Source organism: Typopeltis vanoorti, chromosome 19, assembly GCF_054136105.1.
Source record: "Typopeltis vanoorti isolate ZY-2024b chromosome 19, IOZ_Tvanoo_1.0, whole genome shotgun sequence".
Classification (NCBI taxonomy): Eukaryota; Metazoa; Arthropoda; class Arachnida; order Uropygi; family Thelyphonidae; genus Typopeltis; species Typopeltis vanoorti.
In genome coordinates, this window is record NC_143567.1 from 87,714,498 (window position 1) to 87,740,331 (window position 25,834).

The 25,834-nt window shown below is 35.6% G+C and overlaps 1 protein-coding gene across 7 annotated transcripts in view; it reads right to left on the reverse strand.

Annotated features, from left to right (window-relative positions):
• The window catches only part of LOC150096318 (protein FAM149A-like), a 257,920-nt gene that overhangs the window by 101,414 nt on the left and 130,672 nt on the right, over positions 1–25,834 (reverse strand). For all 7 annotated transcript variants that reach the window (XM_090409191.1, XM_090409193.1, XM_090409188.1 and 4 more), the window contains one exon: positions 14,789–14,912. In XM_090409191.1, the coding sequence (XP_090265317.1) occupies positions 14,789–14,912 (124 nt within the window). The remainder of the gene's footprint in view (positions 1–14,788; positions 14,913–25,834) is intronic.

Sequence of the window (25,834 nt, forward strand, 5' to 3'; positions counted from 1 at the left end):
TAGATAGGAAGTTGAAGTTCAAGCGTCATATAGCAAAAATTATAAATACAACTCAGAGAATAATGGCAATGCTGAAACAAACCTTGACATGTAAAGATAAGGAAGTCATTTTGCCTCTTTACAAGGCCTGGATAAATCCTCACTTGGACTACTTGCATACAGGTCTGGTCTCTAGGTTTCCATGATGATTCTGATACAGTGGAGAGAGTGCAAACGAAAGCGCCAAAAACTATATCAGGATTGTGGAATACAGATTATGAACACTGATGGAAAATTTGTAAGCTGCAGGACACAAACAGGAGAAAGAGAGTTGATATGATTGAGACTTACAAACTGAAAGAGTTATACAGAATTTCAGTAGATGGAATTTTTCATTTTATGAAGGGCAGGGAAAGGATGAGGGGCATCCTTTCAACTGTCAAGAAGGGGGGGGGGGCTAGATTTCTCTCATAGAGTAGTGCATGATTGGAATGGATTGCGATTGGATGTGGTGTGTGCAAGCAGTGTGAATGAATTCAAGAACAGGTATGACAGTTGGTGCAAATAGTATGGCCTCCCCAATGAGTTCCTGACTCCCTGGAGATCTCTCTTAATAATAATAATAATAATAATATGAGACTGGCTAACTCACCTTCTGTTGAAAAGGTCTGATTAAGGTTCTTTTCATCCTAGATGAGATTTGAACCCAGATATTTCCAACCAAAGGGCATCGTTGAAACCAACTGGGATACAGAGGCTCACATTCAAAGGGCATAATACATAATGCAAAGATAGCTCATAGGATTCCTTGGTTATTGAAGAACACACTGAAAAGCACAAATAAGGAAGTTACCATTCCTCTTAATAAGGTCTTGATACAGCCAATCTGAATTATGGTGCTCAGATCTGGTCACATGGGTTTCTTGGGGATGAAAGTAACCAAGCTTACTCATTTCCACCAAGGTTACTTGGTGGAGCTGAGTAACCAAGGGAGCATGGTCTGTGGAATGCTCCATATGATGACAGATGGTGAGTTGCAAAAGTTGGTTGATAGGTGGAAAAAAAAGGGGGATATGAAACATTTAAGTTATTAAAAGAGTTTAATAGGACTGATACAGAAGAAATATTTCAGCAATTAGCTAGAGGAAACAAAACAAGTCATTCCTCGAAATTAAGTAATCAAGTTTGCAAGTAATTGAATAATTGAGCAATAAATTGAGTAATCAAGTTTGGAAGGATGTAAGAATTAGATTTTTCACTTGAGAGTGGTGAATGAGAGAATATGCTGCCAGAGTTTGTTGTGAATGCTTTGTTGGTCAATTCAAGGAGAGGTACAACATATATTACGTGGACAGTATGCAATAATGTTTTTGTAGAAGAAAATAAAGTGGAGAATAATATTTAGTGATGCTCTTCAAAGTAATTTATGAAATTAATCTAACCAAAATTTCTTCCAATAAAAACACTTTGACATCCATTTCACAACATCTGAGGCATCAAAACAAACATTAATGATATGCACTGGCACTTACAGATATCAAATGCAATCTGGTATTCCTAAGTCAACCTCTATGACGAACTAAAGCCCACATCAACTATCACAAACTACATCTGTATTATGTGTTATGCAAAAAGAGAAGAACATGAGCTTTTATCAAATTAGATATCTCATGCCAGAGGCTATCCAACTGAGAATTTCAGCTTTTCAATCTGGTCTGGTTCAAGATTTCCTTATTTCACTTTATAGCCTTCATTTGCTGCCTTTATCTCTTCCTTAATTCTAACAACAAGCAGCCCTCTTTTTTAATTACTTATTGTTAAAAGTTGATTTCATACAATCTAATTACACAAAATTGTGAGACTATCTTTCTGAAATACTAACATCCATAACACAAACTGCTCACCCCCTATAACTGCACAGCTGGAAGGGAACCTGAATCATTTGCTATTAGTCATGATCTATCACAAATAGTTCCCTTTCCAACCATAATATCAGACAATCCTGATCATTCTTCCCACTCTTAAACTTTTCTTAATCAGCTCTTCCTAAATACACTATGGATGTCTGCTCTCCTCTTAGCAATTCTGACCATAATCTTATCCAAGTCTCCTTTTCTACAGCTCACTGTTTTCTCAGCCAATCTCAGTTTCAAGTCTCATATTCTCTGGTCTACAATGGTAGCAACTGGGATTACCTTTGACATTTTTATGCCTATTTTCCATGGTTTTTGTCCTCCTGAAAAAAACATCAGCACTTAACTAATAATTCAGTTACACTACAGTCTGAAGCAAGTGTAATAAAAAAAAAAGTCATCAACAATTTTCCGAAACAGACTTCATAAGAATGAAAGGCAATATGCTTGCCTCCTGCACAACTAGTAGTCAAACCTTCTGGTCCCTTGATAAAGCAAATGGGCATAACTCCAACCTTTCCTTACATCCTGATGATACATGGTAACCTAACCCAAGGATAAAGTAGTCATCTTGGCAGCAGTATTTTCCCTCCAATTCTTGTTTAGATGACAAGGTAAATCACTTCCTCAACTATCACAAACTGCCCATTGCATGGCTCCACTGATCTTTTTGCCAGAAGGGCATCAGAAAAATCCTGATTAATATTGAAACTAATAAGTCTCCTTGTCCAGATGGTATTCTTCCAGTTGCTCAAAACTTGTGCTTCAGAATTAACAATCATCCTGTATTGCTTATATAATCTGGCATATACCTGACAGCATGGAAACAATCTGGCCTGTACCTAGAAATGGAAGTAAAAGTCAGTCACCAAACTATCATCCCATTGCTCTTACCTCAGTACTTTTAAAGTGACAGAGAAGGTCATCAACAATCAGCGTCTTCACTAGATGGTAAACCAGCAATTAATTACTGATCACCAATATGAATTCTGCCATTCTTGGTTTACAGTCGACTCCTCACTAAGCTTAACCACCTATGGATACAGACCATGGGAAAGATTTGGAGAAATCCATGTGGTCATTCTTGATATTTAAAAGTTTTTCTGGCATCAAAGTCTTCTGAACAAGTTGCCATCCTATGGTCTCTCTCTCTCCTGCCCTTTGTGACTGGATTGTCAGCTTCTTCTCTGGTGATTTGTTGATTGTCATGATGGCTGGACTTCCTCTCATCAGATTTCTTTATCAATGGTGCAATATCCCAGGGTTCAGTGCTCTTACCATGCTCTTCTTCCTTTACATCAATGACCTCTCTCTCTCTCTCACTGACTTCAAATCATGTTTATAGTTTTGTTAATGACAGAGACTCTCCATTCTTCATTAAGAAGTCCTGTAATACTCAAATGATTGAAGGCTCAAGATCTTCCATAATCAATGACTTAAATAATAATCTCCTTGCAAAGAAGTGGAATGGAGACAACATAGTGAATTTAAATGCTATTAAAATTCAGTATTACCTTATTACTAACAAGAAAGATCTACTTCATTCCCACTTACTTTTGATAATATTCTAATATTCTTTCAAGATCAGTTTTCCTTCTTGGATGGAATCCAGCTTATCAGGTACAATCATATTACATCAATAGCCTAAAAAACTTGGTGCCTCTTTTTTTTTAAACATTACTTACCTCCTGTTCAATGCCTAACACTTCTTAAGTCTCAGAACCAATCAATCTTGGAATGATATTCTCATATTTGGGGTAGCACACTAACAAATGTCTAAGAATTCTTGATGATATACAGAAGAGGACAATCTGATAATAATAGGTGACCTGACTTTTCTCTCTCTTTCTCTCATACACACACACACATGCTCAGATTTCCTTCAGTCAATTTCCTATAGGAGCTCTGTTTCTGCATTGTCTCTTTTCATGAGCACTGCTCCACACTAAACCAGCCATTACCACTTCTCTACTTTATTCTGATCATGTAAGAACTAGAGCAGCAACTAGTCAATGTCCATACAATGCCCATAAAAAAAAGTAACATTTAAAAAAGATGTTACTTTTTTAAGAAACATATTAATATATTACTTCTTTCTCCTTAATCATTTGCCCACATGTGGTAATGTTGAGTTAAGTCTTGTGACTTTTCATGTGTGGAATCATTATAAAAAATTAATAAATGAAGTCAATACTTGAAGTCAATGCCTGCAGAAAATTGACATATCCCTCAGATTTCATATAAAACCATCTACGGTGAGTTTTTTTTTTAGTAAAATAATTTTTTTAAATATCACAGCCATAAATGAGAGATTGCAAAGCCTATAATAAATCAATTCTGGTATGTGGGCAGGGATCAATAAAAAAAATAATCTATTACTATTCTTTTTCAAGAGCTGGAGGTTGTAGTTTCTTGGAATACTTCATGATAAAGCTGTTCCAAATATGAAGGTAGTAAAACTTAGTAACCTTTTCTACTGATGATCTACCCAACCTTAAAATACTACCTTCATATTTGGAACAGCATTTTTCACGAAGTATTCCAAGAGACTACAGCCTCCAGCTCTTGAAAAAGAATAGTAATAGATTATATTTTTTAATTAGTCCAAGAAAAGAAATTTGATGTTGGCTGTTAGATGAGCATTATTGAAGATAAAAGAAGTGGAACTAAGGTCTGGTTGGTGAGGGGGGGAAAAAAAAGACAAAATTGTGTTTTGGAAGCACTGAAGGTGATTAAGTCATCATCCCATGAAGGAAGGTATGGAAATCAGAATTTAGGGCACTAATTGTAGATAATCTTGAAGATTGAAATGCTGGAGCACTGCAAGGTCTGTTGCATGAATAGGAGAAATGGAGAGAGACTGCTATCATCAGCAAAACTATGGATGTGGTTTGAGGTCCGTGAGAAGATTATTTATATACATGAGGAAGAGAGTGGATGAAATAAGAGCCTGGAGAAACACCTGCAGTAACATGAAACTCTGGAAAGAGAACACCCCCCACCATTACACAGAGTGAACAAAAACTTGCAATCCCATTACAAAGGACAGAAGGCAGAAAATCCTATTTGTCTTAATGCTGCAGAAATCACAAAAGTAATGTTATCTTATTGCAAATCATAAAAAACAACTCAGTATTTTCTTTTTTAAAACATAATTCATAACAGAAATTGGTTGCATTCTGCACTTACTGAAGTATACATATGTTTAACTGGTGATTTTATATTTTAGTGAAAAATGTTAATGTTATTATTTATTTCTCCTCCACAGTGATCAAAAATACAATTAAACATATAAGAACAAAACATCGCAGTCACTGTTAGTTTGATAAAATAATCAAATACTTTCTTTGACTTCATTTACTGCATCAAATAGTCTATGCATATCACATTTCAAACTGCAGATTTTGGATAGAACTTCATGGTTTCTTAACCACCTTCTTAATCTTAATCTACCTGATTTACAAAAACCAAAAGATAAGCAAAGATTTTCTTATGTTTCTTGGAATTAAACTCTGAAAAACTGAATGAAGTCCTTTGTTTCTTGAAATAAAAGAAAAGGATGGGCATGAGATTGTCAAATTCTCAACTGTCAACCTTAGTATCCCTTTTGGGTCTGGCTCCCATTGATGAGACCTCAATAAAGATCAAAGCTGGTCTGGGTAGTGGCCCTTCCAATAATTTATAGCATTATACATGTCCGTAAGGATACGTATGTTACTTTATGTGAAACTAAGGCAATTGATGTGAAGTCATTAGCCTCCATATGCAAATAGTCAAGTCGTGAAGTTACTTCATGTGCAAACTTTGCATAAAGTTTGGATACACTTAGATAAAGGATGAAACCAAGAATATAATTTCTTGGTATCTTTAATTTATATTGATGCTAGATGACTATGGAGCTTCCCATAATTACCCACGTATAATTCCACAAGCATTCTTTTTTGGCAGTAACCTTTTCTTGTTTCACCCCTTCCCAAACAAGTACCTCATAATTACTCTCACCAACTGTTATACATTTCTTGTTACATCTTTCCCAATGGAAAGATTTAATAAGAATGTAAAGATTGAATAACAATGGACCAACGACCAATGCAGACAGTACACTACTGGTCATCTTAAAATCTTGCAGATACACATCTCCCATACAACACTTTTGATATTTGTCAGTCAACCAGCCAAACTAGTTGTTTATAATCCAATCCCATATCCTTCAAACTTATGTAACGGTCTTCCATGCTAAGTCCTGTCAAGCAGCAAAGTTCAAAAGTATCATTATGTATGTATCCATAATGTATCCCCCCCCCCTTGCCTAATTTAACAGTAACATTATTACAAAATGTGAGCAAGTTACTCAAGCATGACCTTCTCTTAGTAAACCCATGCTGTTCATTGCAAAGTATAGATTGTATGTCAACCTATTTCTGTATGCAGGGCCACATTTATACTTCTGGAGGCCCGAGGCGCAACATCAATATCAGGCCCTCAAAAATAAGCATTTTTTTAGTTTATTGAAAATAAAAGTCAACATTTCTATAATAACTCATTTTAATAACAAAATACAACATTGGTATACATACATTTGCATTTTAAAAAAGTATAAAAATAAATCAGCTCAAATTTAAATACAAAAATTAATAACTAAAAGTTTTTTTTCTGGCTTTGGTTTTAGCAAATATATCTATAATGCCATCATAATTAATCGAGTCCATTACATCTGATTTAATGCATAATAATGACAGGCCACTTGTTTTATTTTGGTGCAAGTTGCTTCTTAAATAATTTTTTATTCGTTTCAACGCTGAAAATGAGCGTTCAGCACTTGCATTTGAAATAGGCATTGTCAAAAATATTTTTCAAATTATTTCTACATTTGGAAAAGTAGACCTTAACCCATCGTTTATAAATGTGAACATATTTTTAATTGAAGAATTTTCTTCCTTTATCATTATTAAAAATTGCTTAACTTCATCAGTAAATTTTTCTGGATCAATATCAGTCCCATAAGTTTGTAAAATTTTATCAATACTACTCTTGTACTTGTCTTGATCTATATCTTCCTTCAAAAAAATGTCAAACATATCTGTCGAAATAACTTTTTCGTTCTTTCATTAATTTTCAAAATTAGCTTATCGCAAATGACATTAAAAGTGTTCACAGCGAAATTTTCTTTCCCATGTAATATAATCTCATTGTTAGACTGTGAAACTTAGTCACTCATTTTTTTTCGTTTTTTAACTCTTTCCTTTTCATCTTTAAATTTTGTCTCATCTGTTAATAAATTCGCTTCTTCATTTACAGCAGCAAAACTATTTCTTATATCTAAAATAAAACCAATTAAAGAGTGTCACAAATTATTAGCAAAAAACAAATCCATATCTTGTAGAGATTTACTAATAGCATTTATTCGTTATAAAATTTTGTTCCACATAACCGTTAAAATTGCTGTTTCTGGTTTGTCAAAATGTTCAGCCAATGATGAGCTCTCTAATTTAGAAATAGGTTTTTCATGAGGAGAAATGGATAGTTCAAGTAATGCGTCTTTAAATTGTTTATATCCACGTTTCAAAGCCAATATAGCATCAGCTCTTCCAGACTACCTCATTTCACTTAGTCTTTTAACTGTTAAAGATTTTTTTTCTAATTGTTTAAGGAGTATGCCCCATCTTCTTGTTGAAGATGAAAAGTAATTATATACATTTCGAATAAAACAAAAATATTGCACTGCTTCCGGACAAGATTCCGTGGCATAGTTGCCAATTAAATTTAAAGAATGACTAAAGCACAGTATATAATGTGCAGAGGGACTACTTTTTTTCAGCTAGCTTGTAAACCTGTATAGATACCTTTCATATTGGCAGCGTTATCATAGCTTCGCCCTCTGCACATTTTTATATCCAAAGATAATTCTTCTAATTTTTTTTAATACTACCTCATCTAAATATAAGGAATTATGTTGTGTAATTATGATGAACCCAATAAATGTTTCTCTAATATCAGAATTTGTGGCAACATGAGTAAATATCATATCTAGTTGGTCATTATGGGCAATGTCTGGCGTTGAATCGAGTATTATTGCAAAATAAACAGCTTCCTTAATTTCTGATATTAATATTTCTCTTGTTTTTTTAGCTATTAACGCTATGAATTCATCACAAGTATGGTAAGAAAGATAATTTGATCTGCCAGGATAATACATTTTCATGTGATGTTTTAAAAAATCATCGACTTCACTTAAATAATGTAAACACGATAAATAATTTCCGCAAGAATTAGAAAAAATATCATTTGTATTTCCTCTAAATGTTAGCCCTAGTTTACTCAGTAACTTAATGGTTGCTATTATTCTTTTTAAAACCTCTCTCCAATAATTTTCTTCAGATTGTATTTGTTTGATCAATTCAGAATCAATTTGACTATTTACAGAACTCGATTTTCTTTTGCGATATGTGCACATCGCTCGTATATGCTCAGTAGAATGCTCATGATCACCTAAGGTTTGTGTTACATTTCTCCAGTCATTAAAACCCTTCATTAAGCTATTATTTGACTTAGAAAATAATTTACAAACAAAGCAGTAAATTGCTTTGCTGGTTTCTGAAAAAATTGGCCACTCTCATTTCTCCTTTGTTCCATTTGCCTTTCTACAGTAAAAATGTGATATATTTACATTTTTGACATATATTCTATTACGTTCTGTGTATTCTTTTTTTAAATTTTTGATTTTACCAACATTCTGGAACATATTTATTAAAATATGCTTGATATACTGTTCATTAATAGTAAGTGGCCACACTGCTATATCGGTAGGATAAGAGATAGTTTGCTTGCTGGTAAGTACAGACTCCGACTGAAAATTTTCTTCAGAATCCTCTTGATTTGTTTCATTTACTTCTTTCTCTCCTTCTATGTTTTCCACATCATTCTGATGTTCTTTATTTTCACTTTCATCTCCTCCTGATAATGATACCAGTCTTTCATTTTCATTTCGAGAACTGTGAAGTACAACTTCAGTCTACGAAATTCTTTGAAAATTCTTCTAAGAAATGTCTCGCCTTTTCTCCTCTGCTTGGGCTCGCCAAAAATGCCTGGACGACTGCCTCCTTTTTCTGCCGCCTCCACTAACTCAAATTGCTGCCAACTGTCAACTGGGATTCCTCTCTGGCGATTGGAACATTTCCTTTTGGCAACTCTAAGCCTTCTCTTAAGACTGGAACTGGGAGGCTCCTCTCTGGCAATGTCTGGAAATAGGAAGCCCTCTCTATCTAGCGACTTCTGGATCCGGGAAGCCCTATATGCTTGGCTCTGTCCCCTTTTATTATGCCTTCTCTGAGACCTCGCATGAAGTTCGTAACCCCCGAAGAATTCGGCATGATTCTTTCATCTTAAGTTTCAAGTTCGGCCCACTCTTTGTTCTCTTCTGTGCCTTCTTTTGATTGTAAGTTACCAACCATCGAAAAGTTGTTTGAACCTTTCTGACTGACTTCGGAGGTGTTTACGTGCAGAGCTTGTAAGCCTTTCTCATACACACAAAATTTAATAAACAACCTTTCTAATGCCGCCATGTAAATCTATTGCATACAGCTTTGGCGAAAAACACTGCCTTTGTTTTTAACACTATAACATATTCTTATTAAAGTATATACAGTTAATTTCCAAAGGGCTATTTACAAAAATATCTAATACAAAATATACAGAGACAAACAAGGTTATTTTTTACAACATTCTTATGGGAACTGACCTAAGTAAAAAATTGATGTAATGTGCTTTGGAATATTTAAGCTACAATCGAGTTTTTACAATATTGATAAGACAATAGTCTAAAATTCCAGGTAGTCCAGTGAAAACCATCTGTGACAAAATGAAAGTAGTTTATTTATTTAAAAACACAAAAATACAAATTTATTAAGTATATCTTTATAGAGTTCATAATTAAAAGGACTCTAATAATAATAATAATAATCGATTTCTACAGATGTGTCTCATCTTCTTTTGGGATTATCAAAATTATCAAGTTATTCTGAAGCATTATGAATTTTGCTATTTTATTATTATGCTGCTAATATTTCTTCAAATGCAGCACTTTTTACAACAAAACTGGCTATGTTGAATATATCTGTTTGCAAATATACTCAAAATCCCTTTGACCTAACATTTTTTTTAACAGATAAAAAAAATTCTATCTGTTAAAATGCAATCCCCCCCCCACCTTCCAGTTATTACTGTAGTTATGTGCACTGTATTTCTTGGATGGACCCTTTTTTGCTACACAATTTACTTATTGTGTCTCTTCCCAAATAAAAACGAATTTCACATGTGCGAAAATAAATAATCAAAATGTTTGTTTGCATTGGAAATATTATGTCAAATAGTTATATATTTTAAATAACATTTATTGAAATAAATATGACATTTTGCTTCCTTTCCTTGCAAAATATGATTATATGGGTTGCACATTTCAATTTTAGGAACGATTTTTTTATTTTTTTTATGAACAACAAACGGTGTTAAACTGCATTACTCGGGGTTTCCGATTGCGAGTCTTTTTAATTTATATTCAATGGTATTTTATCAGAGATTCTCTTTATCTTTTGCTTAAAACTGCAACAGTACAATTACTTTGGAAAAATAATGAATTCAAACAAAAAGAAAGTGCACACATGTTATCTAGCAGTATTTGTGTGTGTGTGTGTGTGTGTGTGTGTGTGTGTGGTGATAATAATTTTGGGAGGGGGGGGGGGAGTTAGCCATTAAAGGCGAGTTAATTCTGTTATGAAACTTTTGGAAATAAAATTTCATTTTGAAACATGCATCTACACATGCTTCAAAAGATAAACTGTAGGGAAAATATCGCCACTTCAAAACTGCCACATAATATCGAAATTAGCCAAAAACATGTACATAATAGTTGACTTCATAACTGCCATTTATTTTAATTTGTAGTCAGTGGTTAGGGGGGGAAACCAAGAAAGTTGAAATGCAAAAACCTACAGATTACGTTATAAAAATTATGCACTACATGATATGATTCAAGATTTACGTATGATAACTAACCTTCGAACTAAGATTATGAATAAAATAGTAAACTTAATTTGTAACAGATGGAGGCTGTATTCATTTTTAGATTCGGATTTTCATGAATTTATAAAATGATTGTTTGACAAAAATGATTATCTTCAATCAAGTTCTTGCAGAATTTTAAAATGTATTGGCGATTAAAATGATTAGCAAAAAAATTGATAGTGACATTTATCTTCCAAAGTGATACAATATGAAGTGAATTCTAAACTCATAGGTATTTAGTCTGATATAACTTAGATTGGGGTGCTGAAGGGTCAAAGCTGTATAACTGAGAGGAGACCTCCACATAGCCTTTAAAGGAATGTGGAGAACTGACCAGAGCTTCTGACCTAACGTCCAATCCTCACCTTCTCGTGGTGCACCCTGTTGGGTATCTACTTGAATAGTGAACGAACTAGGATGGGCTGGCAATTTGGGATTTAGCCGACCAAATTGTATTCTTATTGATTAAACCAAAAGTAAAAAAATGATGGTACAACATGACAAAATTTCATGCCGGCTGGGGTGTCGCCCGGTTAAACAAGGCCCCCGTTGTTTTCGCCAGGGAACCAGGGCGAACAGCGAAAAGTCAGCTACTGGAACAAATCTGAAAACAAACCCCAACTCAACATCACCAGAGTTAAAGATCGGTACTATCAATATAAGAAGCCTGAATGGTAAAGAAATGGAGCTAGCTGAGGAATTAGATAAGTACCAGATCGACATAATAGGGGTGACTGAAACAAAAAAGACCAAAACTGGTGAGATCTTTCTGAGCAATAAATACAAAATATTATATTCAGGCAATGGCAATCAAGGAAAAGAAGGAGTAGCTATAGTATTCAACACAAAATACGAGGTTAATCTTCTTGAATGGCAGTCAGTCTCAAGTAGAGTAATGTGGGCAAATATGAGAATGGGGACTGGACAATGAGACTTATTTGTGCCTATGGTCCCACAGAAGGTTCTACTAAGGTAGAAGTGGAGGAATTTTTTGAGGCTTTAGAAAAAGCAACTGACACAATGAAAAAGGAAAAGTTGGTCCTTGTTGGGGATCTAAATAGCAGAGTAGGAAATGATTGTAAGACATACAAAAATATTTTGGGAAAATTTGGAGAAAAGAGCAAAGCTAATAATAAAGACAAATATCTGTTGGATTTCTGCTCAGGACATGGACTGGTTATTACTAACACCATGTTCCAACATAAAAATGTGCACAAATTCACATGGAGAGAAGAGGCTAGGAATAAGAAAAGTCTCATTGACTATGTTATTGTCGATAGTGATATTTTCTCCCTAGTGCAGGACACCAGAGTGTACAGAGTATTTGAAATTGGAAGTGATCACTATTTAGTCTTCAGCAGGATAAAATTGAATTTCATATTGAAAAGAATAACATGTAAGAAAGTTTTAAAGCGAATAAAAGTTGAGCTGCTCTCAGATGTGAACTGTAGACTAAAATACACAAAGATTATTGAAGAAAAATGAAAGAGTTTGAGAACAGGAATCAAACCTTGGAGATTCAGTGGAAAATTCTGAAGAAAACATTGATTGATTCTGCCAGAGAAGCATGTGGTGAGGTTGTCTGCAAGGATAAAAAAAGCATAACTCCCTGGTGGACACAGGCAGTTAAAGAGGCAGTGAAAGAAAAGAAGAAAGCATATCAAAAGTTCCTGTCAAATAAGTCAGCTTCTGCTCTTAGAGAATATACAGACAAATGGAAGAATGCTAATCACTGTGTAAAACTAGCTAAACAAAAGTCATGGGAGGACTTTGGCAAGAATATAGAAAATAAATATCAAGAAGGTGGCAAAATATTCTGGAGGTTGTTGAAGAAGCTTAGGAATGGAGGAAAGAGTGCTGTAAAAGGAGTTAGAGATGATAAATGTGACATGAAAACTGGAGAAAAAGATATCTTTGAAGTATGGAGTAATTACTTTGAAAAACTGCTAAATGAAACAAGCAGTGATGACAGCACAGTGGTAAAAAACACTGACCAGGCATGCAGGCAGGAATACATATCCATACTTGAAGTAGAAAAAGCTATCAAAGGCTTGAAATGTGGAAAGGCAGCAGGAGTAGATGATATTCGACCAGAAATGCTGAAGTATGGTGTAAAAATGAATGAAATGCTGAAGTAAAAATGAATACCACTAAAAATATTTGCGGGGAGGATATCCTATGGTATTCAAAACCAAAGGATGAACATTATTTCTGAAGATTACAACTGCAAATTCAGATGAATCAGCTTGTGGCAGTTTGTATAACTGACAATTTTGAGTAAAAAGTGAAACACATTCAAATTTTCGAATCATGTGGCACCCAACAAGATAAAAGTCAAAAGGCTGCACTAAGCGAACTGTATATGAAGGGAGCCCTTTTCATAAAGGAATAAAGTTGCAAACTTGAATGCCTTGTAATGTCTCAAAGATATCATCTAGATGATTTTGCATGGGGAAGAATTGTTGGAAAGCTTGAAGAAGGCAGCAGAATTACTGATATTGCCAGAGAATTTGGAATCACACATGGCGTTGTATCCGGGCTCTGGGCAGCATTTCAAACCAATGGAATGTGTTATAGGCATTTGCTAATAGGTTGCCCTCACTCTACCACAGAGCACGAAGACAGATTTTTGGTTATAACAGCCAAATGTAATCAACACAGAATGGCAAGTCAGCTCCATTCAAGCAAAAATACTTGGATATCTTGACAAACTGTGGCAAGACATCTGTGAAAAGTAGGCCTATAGGTCTGAGGATCTGTAGACTGCATCCCTTTATCCACAGCTCATCACAGGGCTCATTTTCAGTGGTATTGTATCCTTAAAAATTGGACAAAATACCAATGAGCTAATGTACTCTTTTCAGATGAGAGTTGCTTTAGCCTTTTTTCTGATTCAAGATGGCGCTTGATCTGGTATAAAAGTCGTACTGCTTACCATTGTGAGAATGTTCTTGAAAGGGATGGATAGATTTGGCAGTGCTGGGGTCATGGTATGGGGAGGTATTATGCTTAATGGATGCACTGAGCTACAAGTGCTGGAAAAGGGACTATGACTGGGGAATGATATTGCAACAAAGTTCTTCAATGTCATTCGATTGCTCCATGGTGCTGTAGGCAAAGAATTCATGTTTGTGGATGACAATGCATATATTATATGCATTGCATATAAGATAATGTATATATATCACATCATACACAAGAAGTGGAGATACTTCTGGAGACCGAGGATATTAATCAAATCAAGTGGCCAGCATGCTCCCCAGATCTCAATCCCATAGAACATGTTTTGGAGATGCAATAGGAAAACCACTGCTGCTCAAAATTCTCCTCCAGAAAACAAACAAGGCCTTGTCCTTGCTCTGAAGGAGGAGTTTGTCAATTTGCTTCAAGAACTCCTGAATCACTTGGTGCTAAGCATGGTACAACATTGTACCATGTTGCAGTTTGGAGTGGACATATTCCATGCTGAAATGTCTCTCTGCATAGTTTTCTGTTAGCACTGTACATTACCCCCCCCCCAACCAGCCACGACGCCTATAGACGTCGAGATAAATATGGATACGAAGCTCTAAAACCCATTGAATAACATGGATAAGAAGTGCAATTTGGTGTCACTATTTCATCCACATTGGCCGGTAGGGAGGTTAATTCCTTAACTATGTGCTTAGGAAACTGCCAAAAACGTATTGCATTTTAATTTCTATGAAATTTATAACACACTTTCTGTGTAATATAATTTTTGGCCAATGTATATATCAAAAAGCTATTTAAAACATTAATTGCATTAATTTTCAATATGAATAAATTTCTCAAAATTTCTAGTGATATGTACTCACATCTGGCCACAATTTTTCCACTAACTGGTCAAGTACTTTTTCTCTGATTACAGAACACTCAGCATTAAGATCAACTGTCTGCTTAGGAGAATTTCTTTCAGGCACTTTGGAATCCTCACTAGGACTTTAAAATGAACTTAATTAATGCTATGTATGGAATTTATGAACTTAGTAGAAAATATATATTGTTAAGTTCAATTAAATAACAATTTAAATGGTGTTATATATTTCTACATATTGCTAAATGCGACGATAAAACATCATATATAAAAGTTGTGATCAAAAATTACGTGGAATGAATTCATGACATGGAATGTACCTTCTGTATTCTATAAGAAGAGGTATATGTACAGAGGCATTGTGTTTTCTCATTCATTATTCAGTGTCATTATTTAAAATAGGAAGAAAAGAAAAGTGAATCTGCATCAATGAATCCATGTGGCATGTTCTATAAAGAGAGATTGAAGGAATATAATTTGCAAAGAGAGAGATGAAATGAAATGACTAAGCATTGAGTAATTAGGCTGAAGTGCTCACTGAAGCTCATATTATGATTTAATGGAATGAAGAAAGTCACATAAAAGGAATCAAACACAGGCTTAAAGGTTTTCAAGATTTTTTTTTTGTTCTATCAGATAAAGGTAGCCAGCTGACACATGAGATTAACAAGGAGAGACATTTCTGGACTACTGTGAACAGATCTGGTTACTGGATTCCTTGGTGATGAAGAAGTGGTGGAGTGGATCCAGAGGCAAGTGATAAAGATTGCTGCAAGTCTGTGGAATGTTTCCTATGAGGATTGATTGAAAGTGTGTGGGCTCCAAAATCTCTTATGCCAAGCTGATAGGCATAAGAAGTACATAAGTTATTAAAGGGATTTCATCATCATCATCATCATCAAATTCCTGCCATGTACCCTCAAGGGGTGTACAGGATATGACAGTACTACATGAAAAAATTACATCATTACTAACTTCCTATCTACAATTTTCCTCCAAATCAGTCTGTTACTTGTCAAGACTCCAACATTATCAGATCTTATATTTCTATCGTCTAAGGCACTTTGTACCGTATCAATCCACCTATATCTTGGTCTTCCTCTGGGTCGTTTTCCTGCCAACCTGGCAGAGAACACTTGTTTTGCTAATCTTTCCTCTCCCATTCTATTTAAGTGACCATACCATCTGAGATTAGCTCTGCTAACGCATTCCTGGATGCTGACAATGTCAAGTTCTTTCCTAATATCCTCATTTTTAATATGATATTGCCATTGATGCCATCTGTTCATGCCTATAATCTTTCTCAGGACTCTCATATCTGCGGTCTCTAGTCTTTGGTCAAGTGTTTTACTTCTGACCCAGCTCTCAGATCCATAAGTTAAAATTGGTTTGAACACAGTTTTGTATACAGCTAATTTAGTGTTCCGACTAATTTCTTTCTTATTCCATATGAATTTATTCAATTGACTTCTCACGATACCAGCTTTGCTGATTCTGTTGTCTATTTCTATATTTAGTCTACCATCTTCAGTAAAAATTGTGCCTAAATAGCTAAAATGTTTTACTTGTTCCACAGGTTCTCCATTCACAACACAGTTGACATTTTCAATGATTCTGCCTATTTTCATTGTCTTTGTCTTTTTATTGCTGACCTTCATACCATATCTATTACAACAGCTATTCAATTTAGTCAGAGAATCTTGCAGACTTGTAGCGGATTTATTTAGAAGTATAACATCATCCGCATAAAGCAAAGAGCTGACATTAACATCTCCAATTTTGATATTAGATTTAATACCACATTCCTTCATAATGTGATCCATATAGATAATGAATAACAGAGGGGATAATGTACATCCTTGTCTCACACCACATTTAACATTAAACCATCTTCCTGTACTTCCTTCAATTCTAACTGCTGACTCACAACTCAAATACAGACTAAGTATTGCTTGATATAATGCCCCATTGACACCATATAACTGCAGCGTATTGAATAGCTTCTCTCTTGGCACCTTGTCATATGCCTTTTCCAAATCAACAAAACTTAAATACAGATCTTTGTTATATTCCCATGCTTTCTCGACTATTTGTCGTAAAGTGAAGATCTGATCCCGACAGCCTCTATTTGGCCTGAATCCAGCTTGTTCTTCACCAAGCTTTTCTTCCACAATTCTTCTCAACCGTTTCTCAAGTATACTTGCATAGATCTTGCCAGGAACACTTAGTAGGGAAATACCTCTGTAATTCTCACATTCAGTTTTATTTCCCTTTTTATATATGGGTACTATGAGAGCTCTACTCCAATCATCAGGAATTCGTCCCTCTGTCCAGGCTTTCTGAACTATGCAGTGCAGCCACTGTAAGACTCTTATACCACCATACTTCAGCATTTCTGGTCGAATATCATCTACTCCTGCTGCCTTTCCACATTTCAAGCCTTTGATGGCTTTTTCTACTTCAAGTATGGATATGTATTCCTGACTGCATGCCTGGTCAGTGTTTTTTATCACTGTACTGTCATCACTGCTTGTTTCATTTAGCAGTTTTTCAAAGTAATTACTCCATACTTCAAGGATATCTTTTTCTCCTGTTTTCATTTCACCTTTATCATCTCTAATTCCTTTTACAGCACTCTTTCCTCCATTCCTAAGCTTCTTCAACAACCTCCAGAATATTTTGCCACCTTCTTGATATTTATTTTCTATATTCTTGCCAAAGTCCTCCCATGACTTTTGTTTAGCTAGTTTTACACACTGTTTAGCTTTCTTACATTTGTCTCTGTATTCTGTAAGAGTAAAAGCTGACTTATTTGCCAGGAACTTTTGATATGCTTTCTTCTTTTCCTTCACTGCCTCTTTAACTTCCTGTGTCCACCAGGGAGTTCTGATTTTTTTATCTTTGCACACAACCTCACCACATGCCTCTCTGGCAGAATCAATCAATGTTTCCTTCAGAGTTTGCCACTGAATCTCCAAGGTTTGATTCCTGTTCTCAAACTCTTTCATTTTCTTTTCAATAATATTTCTGTATTTTAGTCTACAGTTTACATCTGAGAGCTGCTCAACTTTTATTCGCTTTAAAACTTTCTTACATGTTATTCTTTTCAATATGAAATTCAATTTTATCCTGCTCAAGACTAAATAGTGATCACTTCCAATTTCAAATCCTCTGTACACTCTGGTGTCCTGCACCAGGGAGAAAACATCACTATCAACAATAACATAGTCAATGAGACTTTTCTTATTCCTAGCCTCTTCTCTCCATGTGAAGTTGTGCACATTTTCATGTTGGAACATGGTGTTAGTAATAACCAGTCCATTTCCTGAGCAGAAATCCAACAGATATTTGCCATTATTATTAGCTTTGCTCTTTTCTCCAAATTTTCCCAAAATATTTTTGTATGTCTCACAATCATTTCCTACTCTACTATTTAGATCCCCAACAAGGACCAACTTTTCCTTTTTCATTGTTTCAGTTGCTTTTTCTAAAGCCTCAAAAAATTCCTCCACTTCTACCTTAGTAGAGCCTTCTGTGGGACCATAGGCACAAATAAGTCTCATTGTCCAGTTCCCCATTCTCATATTTGCCCACATTACTCTACTTGAGACTGACTGCCATTCAAGAAGATTAGCCTCGTATTTTGTGTTGAATACTATGGCTACTCCTTCTTTTCCTTGATTGTTATTGCCTGAATATAACATTTTGTATTTATTGCTCAGAAAGATCTCACCAGTTTTGGTCTTTTTTGTTTCAGTCACCCCTATTATGTCGGTCTGGTACTTATCTAATTCCTCAGCTAGCTCCATTTCTTTGCCATTCAGGCTTCTTACGTTGATAGTACCGATCTTTAACTCTGGTGATGTTGAGTTGGGGTTTGTTTTCAGATTTGTTCCAGTAGCTGACTTTTCGCTGTTCGCCCTGGTTCCCTGGCAAAAACAACGGGGGCCTTGTTTAACCGGGAGACGCCCCAGCCGGCATAAAATTTTGTCATGTTGTACCATCATTTTTTATTTTGGTTTAACCAATAAGAATACAATTTGGTCGGCTAAATCCCAAATTGCCAGCCCATCCTCGTTCGTTCAGTATCAAAGTAGATACCCAACAGGGTGCACCACGAGAAGGTGAGGATTGGACATTAGGTCAGAAGCCCTGATCGGTTCTCCGCATTCCTTTAAAGGCTATGTGGAGGTCTCCTCTCAGTTATTAATCCTATGAATATTAATTGAGGATTAATATTGATGACTTTTTTCTGTACAGTGCAGGAAGGGAGAGAACCAGGGGTCATTCCTGGAAATTGTGTAAGAGTGTGGTTAACAAGGGTGTCAGGACTAGATTTTTTGCTTGGAGGCTGGTGAATGCACTCACAACCACCTCTGTGAACGAATTTAAGGGGAAGTATGATAGGTACTGTGTGAATAATGGTTAGTGTGTCGATGGAGGTTCTCCTGCAATGAGTCTCCTGACTCCATTGAGACACTGTTATAATAATAATAATTATAATAATAATAATAATAAAAATAGATATATTCAGGATACAATATAATTTTAGCAACATAGACAAAAAATAAGGTGGAAGATATTAGACTAGAAGCCTAGTTCTAAAAGGGGGTGGGGACCCTGCTAGCAGTCAGCCTTGGCTGTTGAATAGATCTTACTATTTTCCAAATCTTGGGAAAGTTTTGGCAAACAAAGTTTGCGCCTGAAGTAGTTCAGGACAGAGGTAACTCGTAGTAAAGGTGGACCAAGCTCTCATCACTCCTTGTCTCAGTATCTCCCATAATGCAAAGCACATCTCCTTGTGAACATGTATAAAGCTATGCATTAAGGGAAGGGCCACTACCCAGACTGATTTTGACCTTTATTGAGGTCTCGTCAGTGGGAGGCAGACCCAGAAGTCGTGATACTAAGGCAGAAGAAATGGAGAGGTCATATTTACTTATACAAGTTGCCAAAAGGTGTACCACCTTATTATTAATTTACTCTGGATTTAGAGAGAGATGTTGGAAGTTTCTTTTCCACTTGGTTAGACTATAACAAATTTAGTTTAATCCTTTACCCAAGTGTAGGCAAACAAAGTTTGCACCTGAAGTAGTTCAGGACTGAGGCAACTCATAGTAAAGGTGGAGCAAGATCTCATCACTTGTCTCAGTATCTGCCATAATTATTGCAGATACTGAGACAAGACCAACCACTGACGAGAACTCAATAAAGGTCAAAACCAGCCTGGGTAATGACCCTTCCCATAATGCATAGCTTTATACATGTCCAGAAGGAGATGTGCTTTGCATTATGGGAGATACTGAGACAAGATGTGATGAGAGCTTGGTCCACCTTTACTAAGAGTTGCCTCAGTCCTGAACTACTTCAGGTGCAAAAACTTTGTTTGCCTACACTTGGGTAAAGGATTAAATTAAATTTATTACAAGCATTAGTTGGCATTTTTAAATCTTCTAATTCAAAAGGTTTTTCATGTTTATATTTACTACCTTTTTTTTTCTCACTCATTTGATTCTATGCAAGGTGTCCAAGGTAGATGGCAGATATATTTCTTATGTTCTTCAAAATAAATGTTTGCAAATCTCTCAGTTTATCCATTAGATGACAAATTGCAAGAAAAAGAAACACCTTGTATACACCTGGAATGGACAGAGAAGGAAGTTGGTCTATAAGAAAGCAGATACTATATTTACTCAAATATAAGGTTGCAAAATTTGTGGATTTCCCTCTTAAGAAGGGGTATATACAGAACTACAGGTTAGGTGATTATAACAAGCTTCAGAGCAATCTTACAACCATCCCATGGCAGAACATACTGCAGGGGAAAGATGTTAGCAGTGCATGGGATAAAATCAGCGGGTATATGAGGAAGACAATATCAGAATATATTCCCATGGTCAGGAAGACAAACAAGGTAGGCGTCAGATGGATGAGTAAAAGGATCAGGCTGGATCTGCAAAAAAAGAAAATGTTATAGAGAATTTACAAGGAGAAAGGCAATCAGTACACCCATGAGAGGTACAAGGCTCAAGCTAGAAAGGTTACCAGCATAGTAAGAAAAGCTAAATCAGATTATGAGAAGACCTTAGCCAAGGAGATCAAGGGTAATCCCAAAGAGTTCTTCTCCACTATGTGGCAAGTAAAAGGAAGAATGACTTCGGAAGGATAACCTTAGTGAGTACTGATGGTACTGAGGTGACCAATTCAGATGTAATAGTAGAGTTACTGAGTGATCACTTTTCAAAAGTCTACACCCAAGTGAGGATATCTCTGCACCTGTAGCAATAACTAATGTGAAAATTGAAGTTAATAAATCAGAGATACTTAGTATATTGCAGAATTTAAATGCAAACACTGCTGTAGGTTTAGATGGATTATCAGCTCTGGTGTTGCGTGAAGGTGCAAAGGAATTGTTATTGCCTCTTACTTGGTTATTTAACTTAAGTTTGAACTCTGGTATGGTCTCTAGGGAGTGGAAGGAAGGCAAAGTAGTTCCTTTGCATAAAGATGGCTCTAAGACTGCAGTAGTTAATTACAGACCAATCACCATCTTGGATGTGGTGGTAAAAGTATTGGAAAAGTTGGTTACAGACAGAATTCAAGAATGGGTGGATCAGAATATGATACTCTATAGGGGCCAACATGGTTTTGGTAAAGGTCGATCCTGCCTTAGCAATTTATTAACTTTTTATAATAGAATGACATCTGAGTTGGACAAAGGAAATGGCTATACAGTGGTACTTCTGGATTTTGCTAAGGCTTTTGACAGGATACCCCATGTAATACTGTTGCGCAAATTGGAGAAAATGGGGATGGATACCAAACTGGTGATACAGATAAGAGAATGGCTCAGGGAGAGATACCGGAAAGTGGTGTATGGTGGAGCAGAAGTCAATGATGAGGCAGGTGACCAGTGGCGTGCCTCAGGGGCTCTGTGCTTGGACCGTTGTTGTTTAATTTGTACATTAGGAAATGGCTTGAAGGGAGATATTCAGTTGTTTGCTGATGATGCAAAGTTGGGTAGCACAATAAAAAATCAAGATGATGTTGAGAGTTTGCAGGATGATTTAGATGAGCTGGCAAAATTTGCTAAAGGTAATGGATGTCAATTCAATCTGGAAAAGTGTAAAGTTATGCATTTTGGGATTAAAAGATTACCAGCTGTGTACCACATCGATGGAACAGTACTCCAAGAGATTGATGAGGCTAGGGACTTCGGGGTGTTGGTGGATAGGGAGATGAAGTTCAGAGGACACATTGCTAAGGTGTCCAAGATTGCGCATAAGATTACTTGGTTATTGAAGAACACGCTGACATCCAGAGATAAAGAGGTTATTATTCCCCTTTATAAGGCAATGATACATCCACATTTGGATTACTGTGCTCAAGTCTGGTCACCTGGATTCCTTGAAGATGAAGAGGTTGTGAAGAGGGGTTCAGAGGAGAGTGACTAAGTTGGTGCGTGATGTAAAAAATGCTCCCTACATTGATAGATGAGAGCTTGTGGATTGCAGAGGTTGGTTGATAGGCAGAGAAGAGGGGATATGATAGAAACATTTAAATTACTAAAAGGTTTTTATAAAATTGATGCAAGGGAAATATTTTAGCTGTGTGATAGTGATGGAAGAACAAGAGGTCATCCCTGGAAATTAAGGAAAAGTGTGGTTAACAAGGGTGTGAGAACGAGGTTTTTCGCCTGGAGGGTAGTGAATGAGTGGAATGCATTGCTGACTCAGTTATGAGTTCTTTGTCTGTAAATGAATTCAAGAAGAAATATGATCAGTGGCGGCTCATGGCTTGAAATCGTGGGGGTGCTGCAACTTTCGAAATATACATACACACTGTAAGTACAGTGTATACGTGTTTGGATAAAATATCAGAATTATGGTAAAAATTTTTAAAAAAATTAAACATGAAAAAATATTGTTTATTATCGAAAAAATTATACAGTTTAGTATAATTCAAAATTAGTTAAAAATAAAATCCATTATAATAACCCCAATAATGTTCTAAAATAAAAACTATAACAATTGTTATGTCTTTAATTGTAATGTCCAAATATTTAAAGAGACGGTGTAAACACAATAAGCACTATGAACACTCTACTACTGGCGCAAACTGCATATAAACAACAGTGCAACTGTGCGACGGACAGTGCTGCATTACGCTAATAGCTCACATCTGACTATGACGTGCATATAATTGAGCACATAGCAATATGACACTGTGGTAAACACAGTGCTGCTAGCATCCTTTGATCTCCTAAGTGCTGCAAGAGTATTTTTTATACAAAATAAGAGAATTGTATAGGATTGTTGATGATAAAATTAAATATTGCAAGCAAATATAAATAAATTAATAAATATATTTATATATCGAGAAAAATTGGGCAAAAAAGATGCAAGAAAAACAAGTTGAAATGCTAATTCTCTTCAACTGAATTCCATAATATCTGAAACTGCCATAATAACATTCAACTGGGGGTGCTGCAATTCTGCAGTGCCTATGTACGAGCTGCCCCTGGATATGATAGATATTGTTTTGATAGTTTGAGTCTCCCGTGATGAGTCTACTGACTCCATGGAGATAACTGTAATAATAAGAATAACAACAACTGACACTTTCTTTCCCCAAAATTAAAGCTAAAAAATCTGGTGCGAGATATATGCAGGGATTTTCGGAAACTAACGTTTTCAGGAAAAAAACTGAAAATGGGTATGACTTACCAAGAACCCCCTATTCGCTATCGCTACTTCCGGCCTTGAGAGCATTTTCCTTGTGTGCATCGTCAAAGTCATCTATCCAAATAGCGTCATCTTCTTTCCCATTATTTCAAGCAAAAATTACCAGTAATTTACAAGGCTTGAGATACGTAATGAACAATCCTTCACAAATTGATTAATGAGAAGTGAAATTAGAGTGCAAAACAGACAGAAATCGTAGGCCAGTCGAGATAGGGCAGCTATGAAGACATGCATATGATTGGTGTGGTATTAACAAACAATTGTGTGAACCAACAACAAAGGCAAGTGAACAATTGTTGAGTTGAAATGCTAATTCTCTTCAACTGAATTCCATAATATCTGAAACTGCCATAACAACATTCACTATATATTTCCTTAGTTCACAGTGTTTTGCCTGTTTATCATTCCAATGGAACTTCTCGTTATCATCTGTGTACCGCTTCCGCATTGTGTAAGCAGGCTCAACTCGCACAAAGTTTCAACCCTTCACAGTTGAATTTTATTGCTGCATGTTTGCATGCTGCTTCTGTGTCAAGCTGGTGGGTGGACTCACACACACACACACACATTATATGGCATGTTTCAATTCGTGGTAGAATTTTATTTGAAGTTAGCCTTTGTGATCTGTCTTAATGACATTGAAAATTTCAAATGCAATCAAACAAACACTTACTTCATGTAACTGAAAAATTGGACAATAGTTTTTAGCTAGATACTGTGCTTGCTGGTGCAACACATTGTTTTTCTTGAGTCTGTACAGCATAGTTTCTATGAGAGGGGACAGTCATTCATTAGTTAGTGCTGTTTTTATCCCAGTTGTCTCTAATTGCACTATTTGTTGAGAAATATATTACACAGACTGCAAATGTCTCTGTACCTTATTCAGTGATACAATAAAACTACTTGTTTTTCTTGCGCCTGCAGTATAGTGGCTGTTGGGAAGGGTGTGTTCTTTACCGCGGGGAGAAAGTTACTATCACCCCTAATGTGAAAGTGTTTTTCATGTGCAAGATATATGCAAAACGTTTTAATTCCTTTTTCCGTAAAGTAAATTCAGGAGTGCAAATTATATTCAAGTAAATTCAATAAGGATGGCTAGCTTCACATCAGGTTTAAAAGCAGTAGGAGAAGATTATATTTCTTTAAAGTTCTAGTTATTTTTTCTGAGGTATCCCAGGTATAGAGAATAGTAATACTGTATGCCCACAGATGCAAGACCCTTCGACACTTCTGAGCATGTCAGAAGAAGGAGAATCCATTCTAATAATAGGGTAATCAATCCGTCTTGTGGGACGAGTTGTTTATTATTATACTTCGGAAAATTAACTTTTCTTTTATAAACATTAGAAATATATACACGTTAGCACAAGAATAATGATTATGTCACAAGTATCGTTAAAAAAATCAAATTTTATGAACATTGTAGTTTTTAAAGTGGTAGCTATTTTGCTCGTATAACAGTGGGAAAATTTTACATATAAAGCACATGATTTCACGTGTTGATGACCAATTCTTACAGCCTTTATTTCTTTCTCCCTTTCAGCATGAATTGACTATTCTTGACAATCTGCCAGCCCCAGTACTATTAACTGTGAGCATACAATAGTATTACTGTAACCTCGGATCTTCCATGATGAGTCTTTTGACTCCATGGAGACACCCACAGAATGAGGATCTTTATTATTATTATAAGACTTTGGGAAGAATCTACTTAAATAGTGTTCTAAAATAGGCATTTTTTTTCTTTTTCACTCCTATATTATCATATACCAGATTTCATTTGTGATGGTAAGATAGTTATTAATCTGCTAGCTTATTAGTAGTTGTTAGTGTTGCTTGTTAGCTGCACATAACTATTTATATATATTCCTTAGGGATGACTCATCAGTTGTCACCCTGATAAGAAGGGTGACAACTGAGAAATAAATGTTGATATATCTTTTGCATTATGATACATCACAACACAACCAGTAACTCAGTGCAGACTTCGACATGCAAATAAATTTGGCAATGTAATTTTACTGTGCTTAGGTGTTATTTATATTATTGATGATACCAATTATATTATTAGGAAAAATTCAAAATTAAATTATTTTTATTTTTCCTAATGTGTGTGTGTGTTTCATGCTAGAAAAGTAGTTCTCATTTCTCCTCCCCTTAGAAATGTTCATTTTTTTGTATCCATTTCTCTTTGTTACTGTTGAAAAATTTATATGCAAGCCTATGTATCCTGGACAAAACAAAGATAAAATTTATCATGTCTACTGACTATACTACTACTAATAATAATACTCCATGACCAC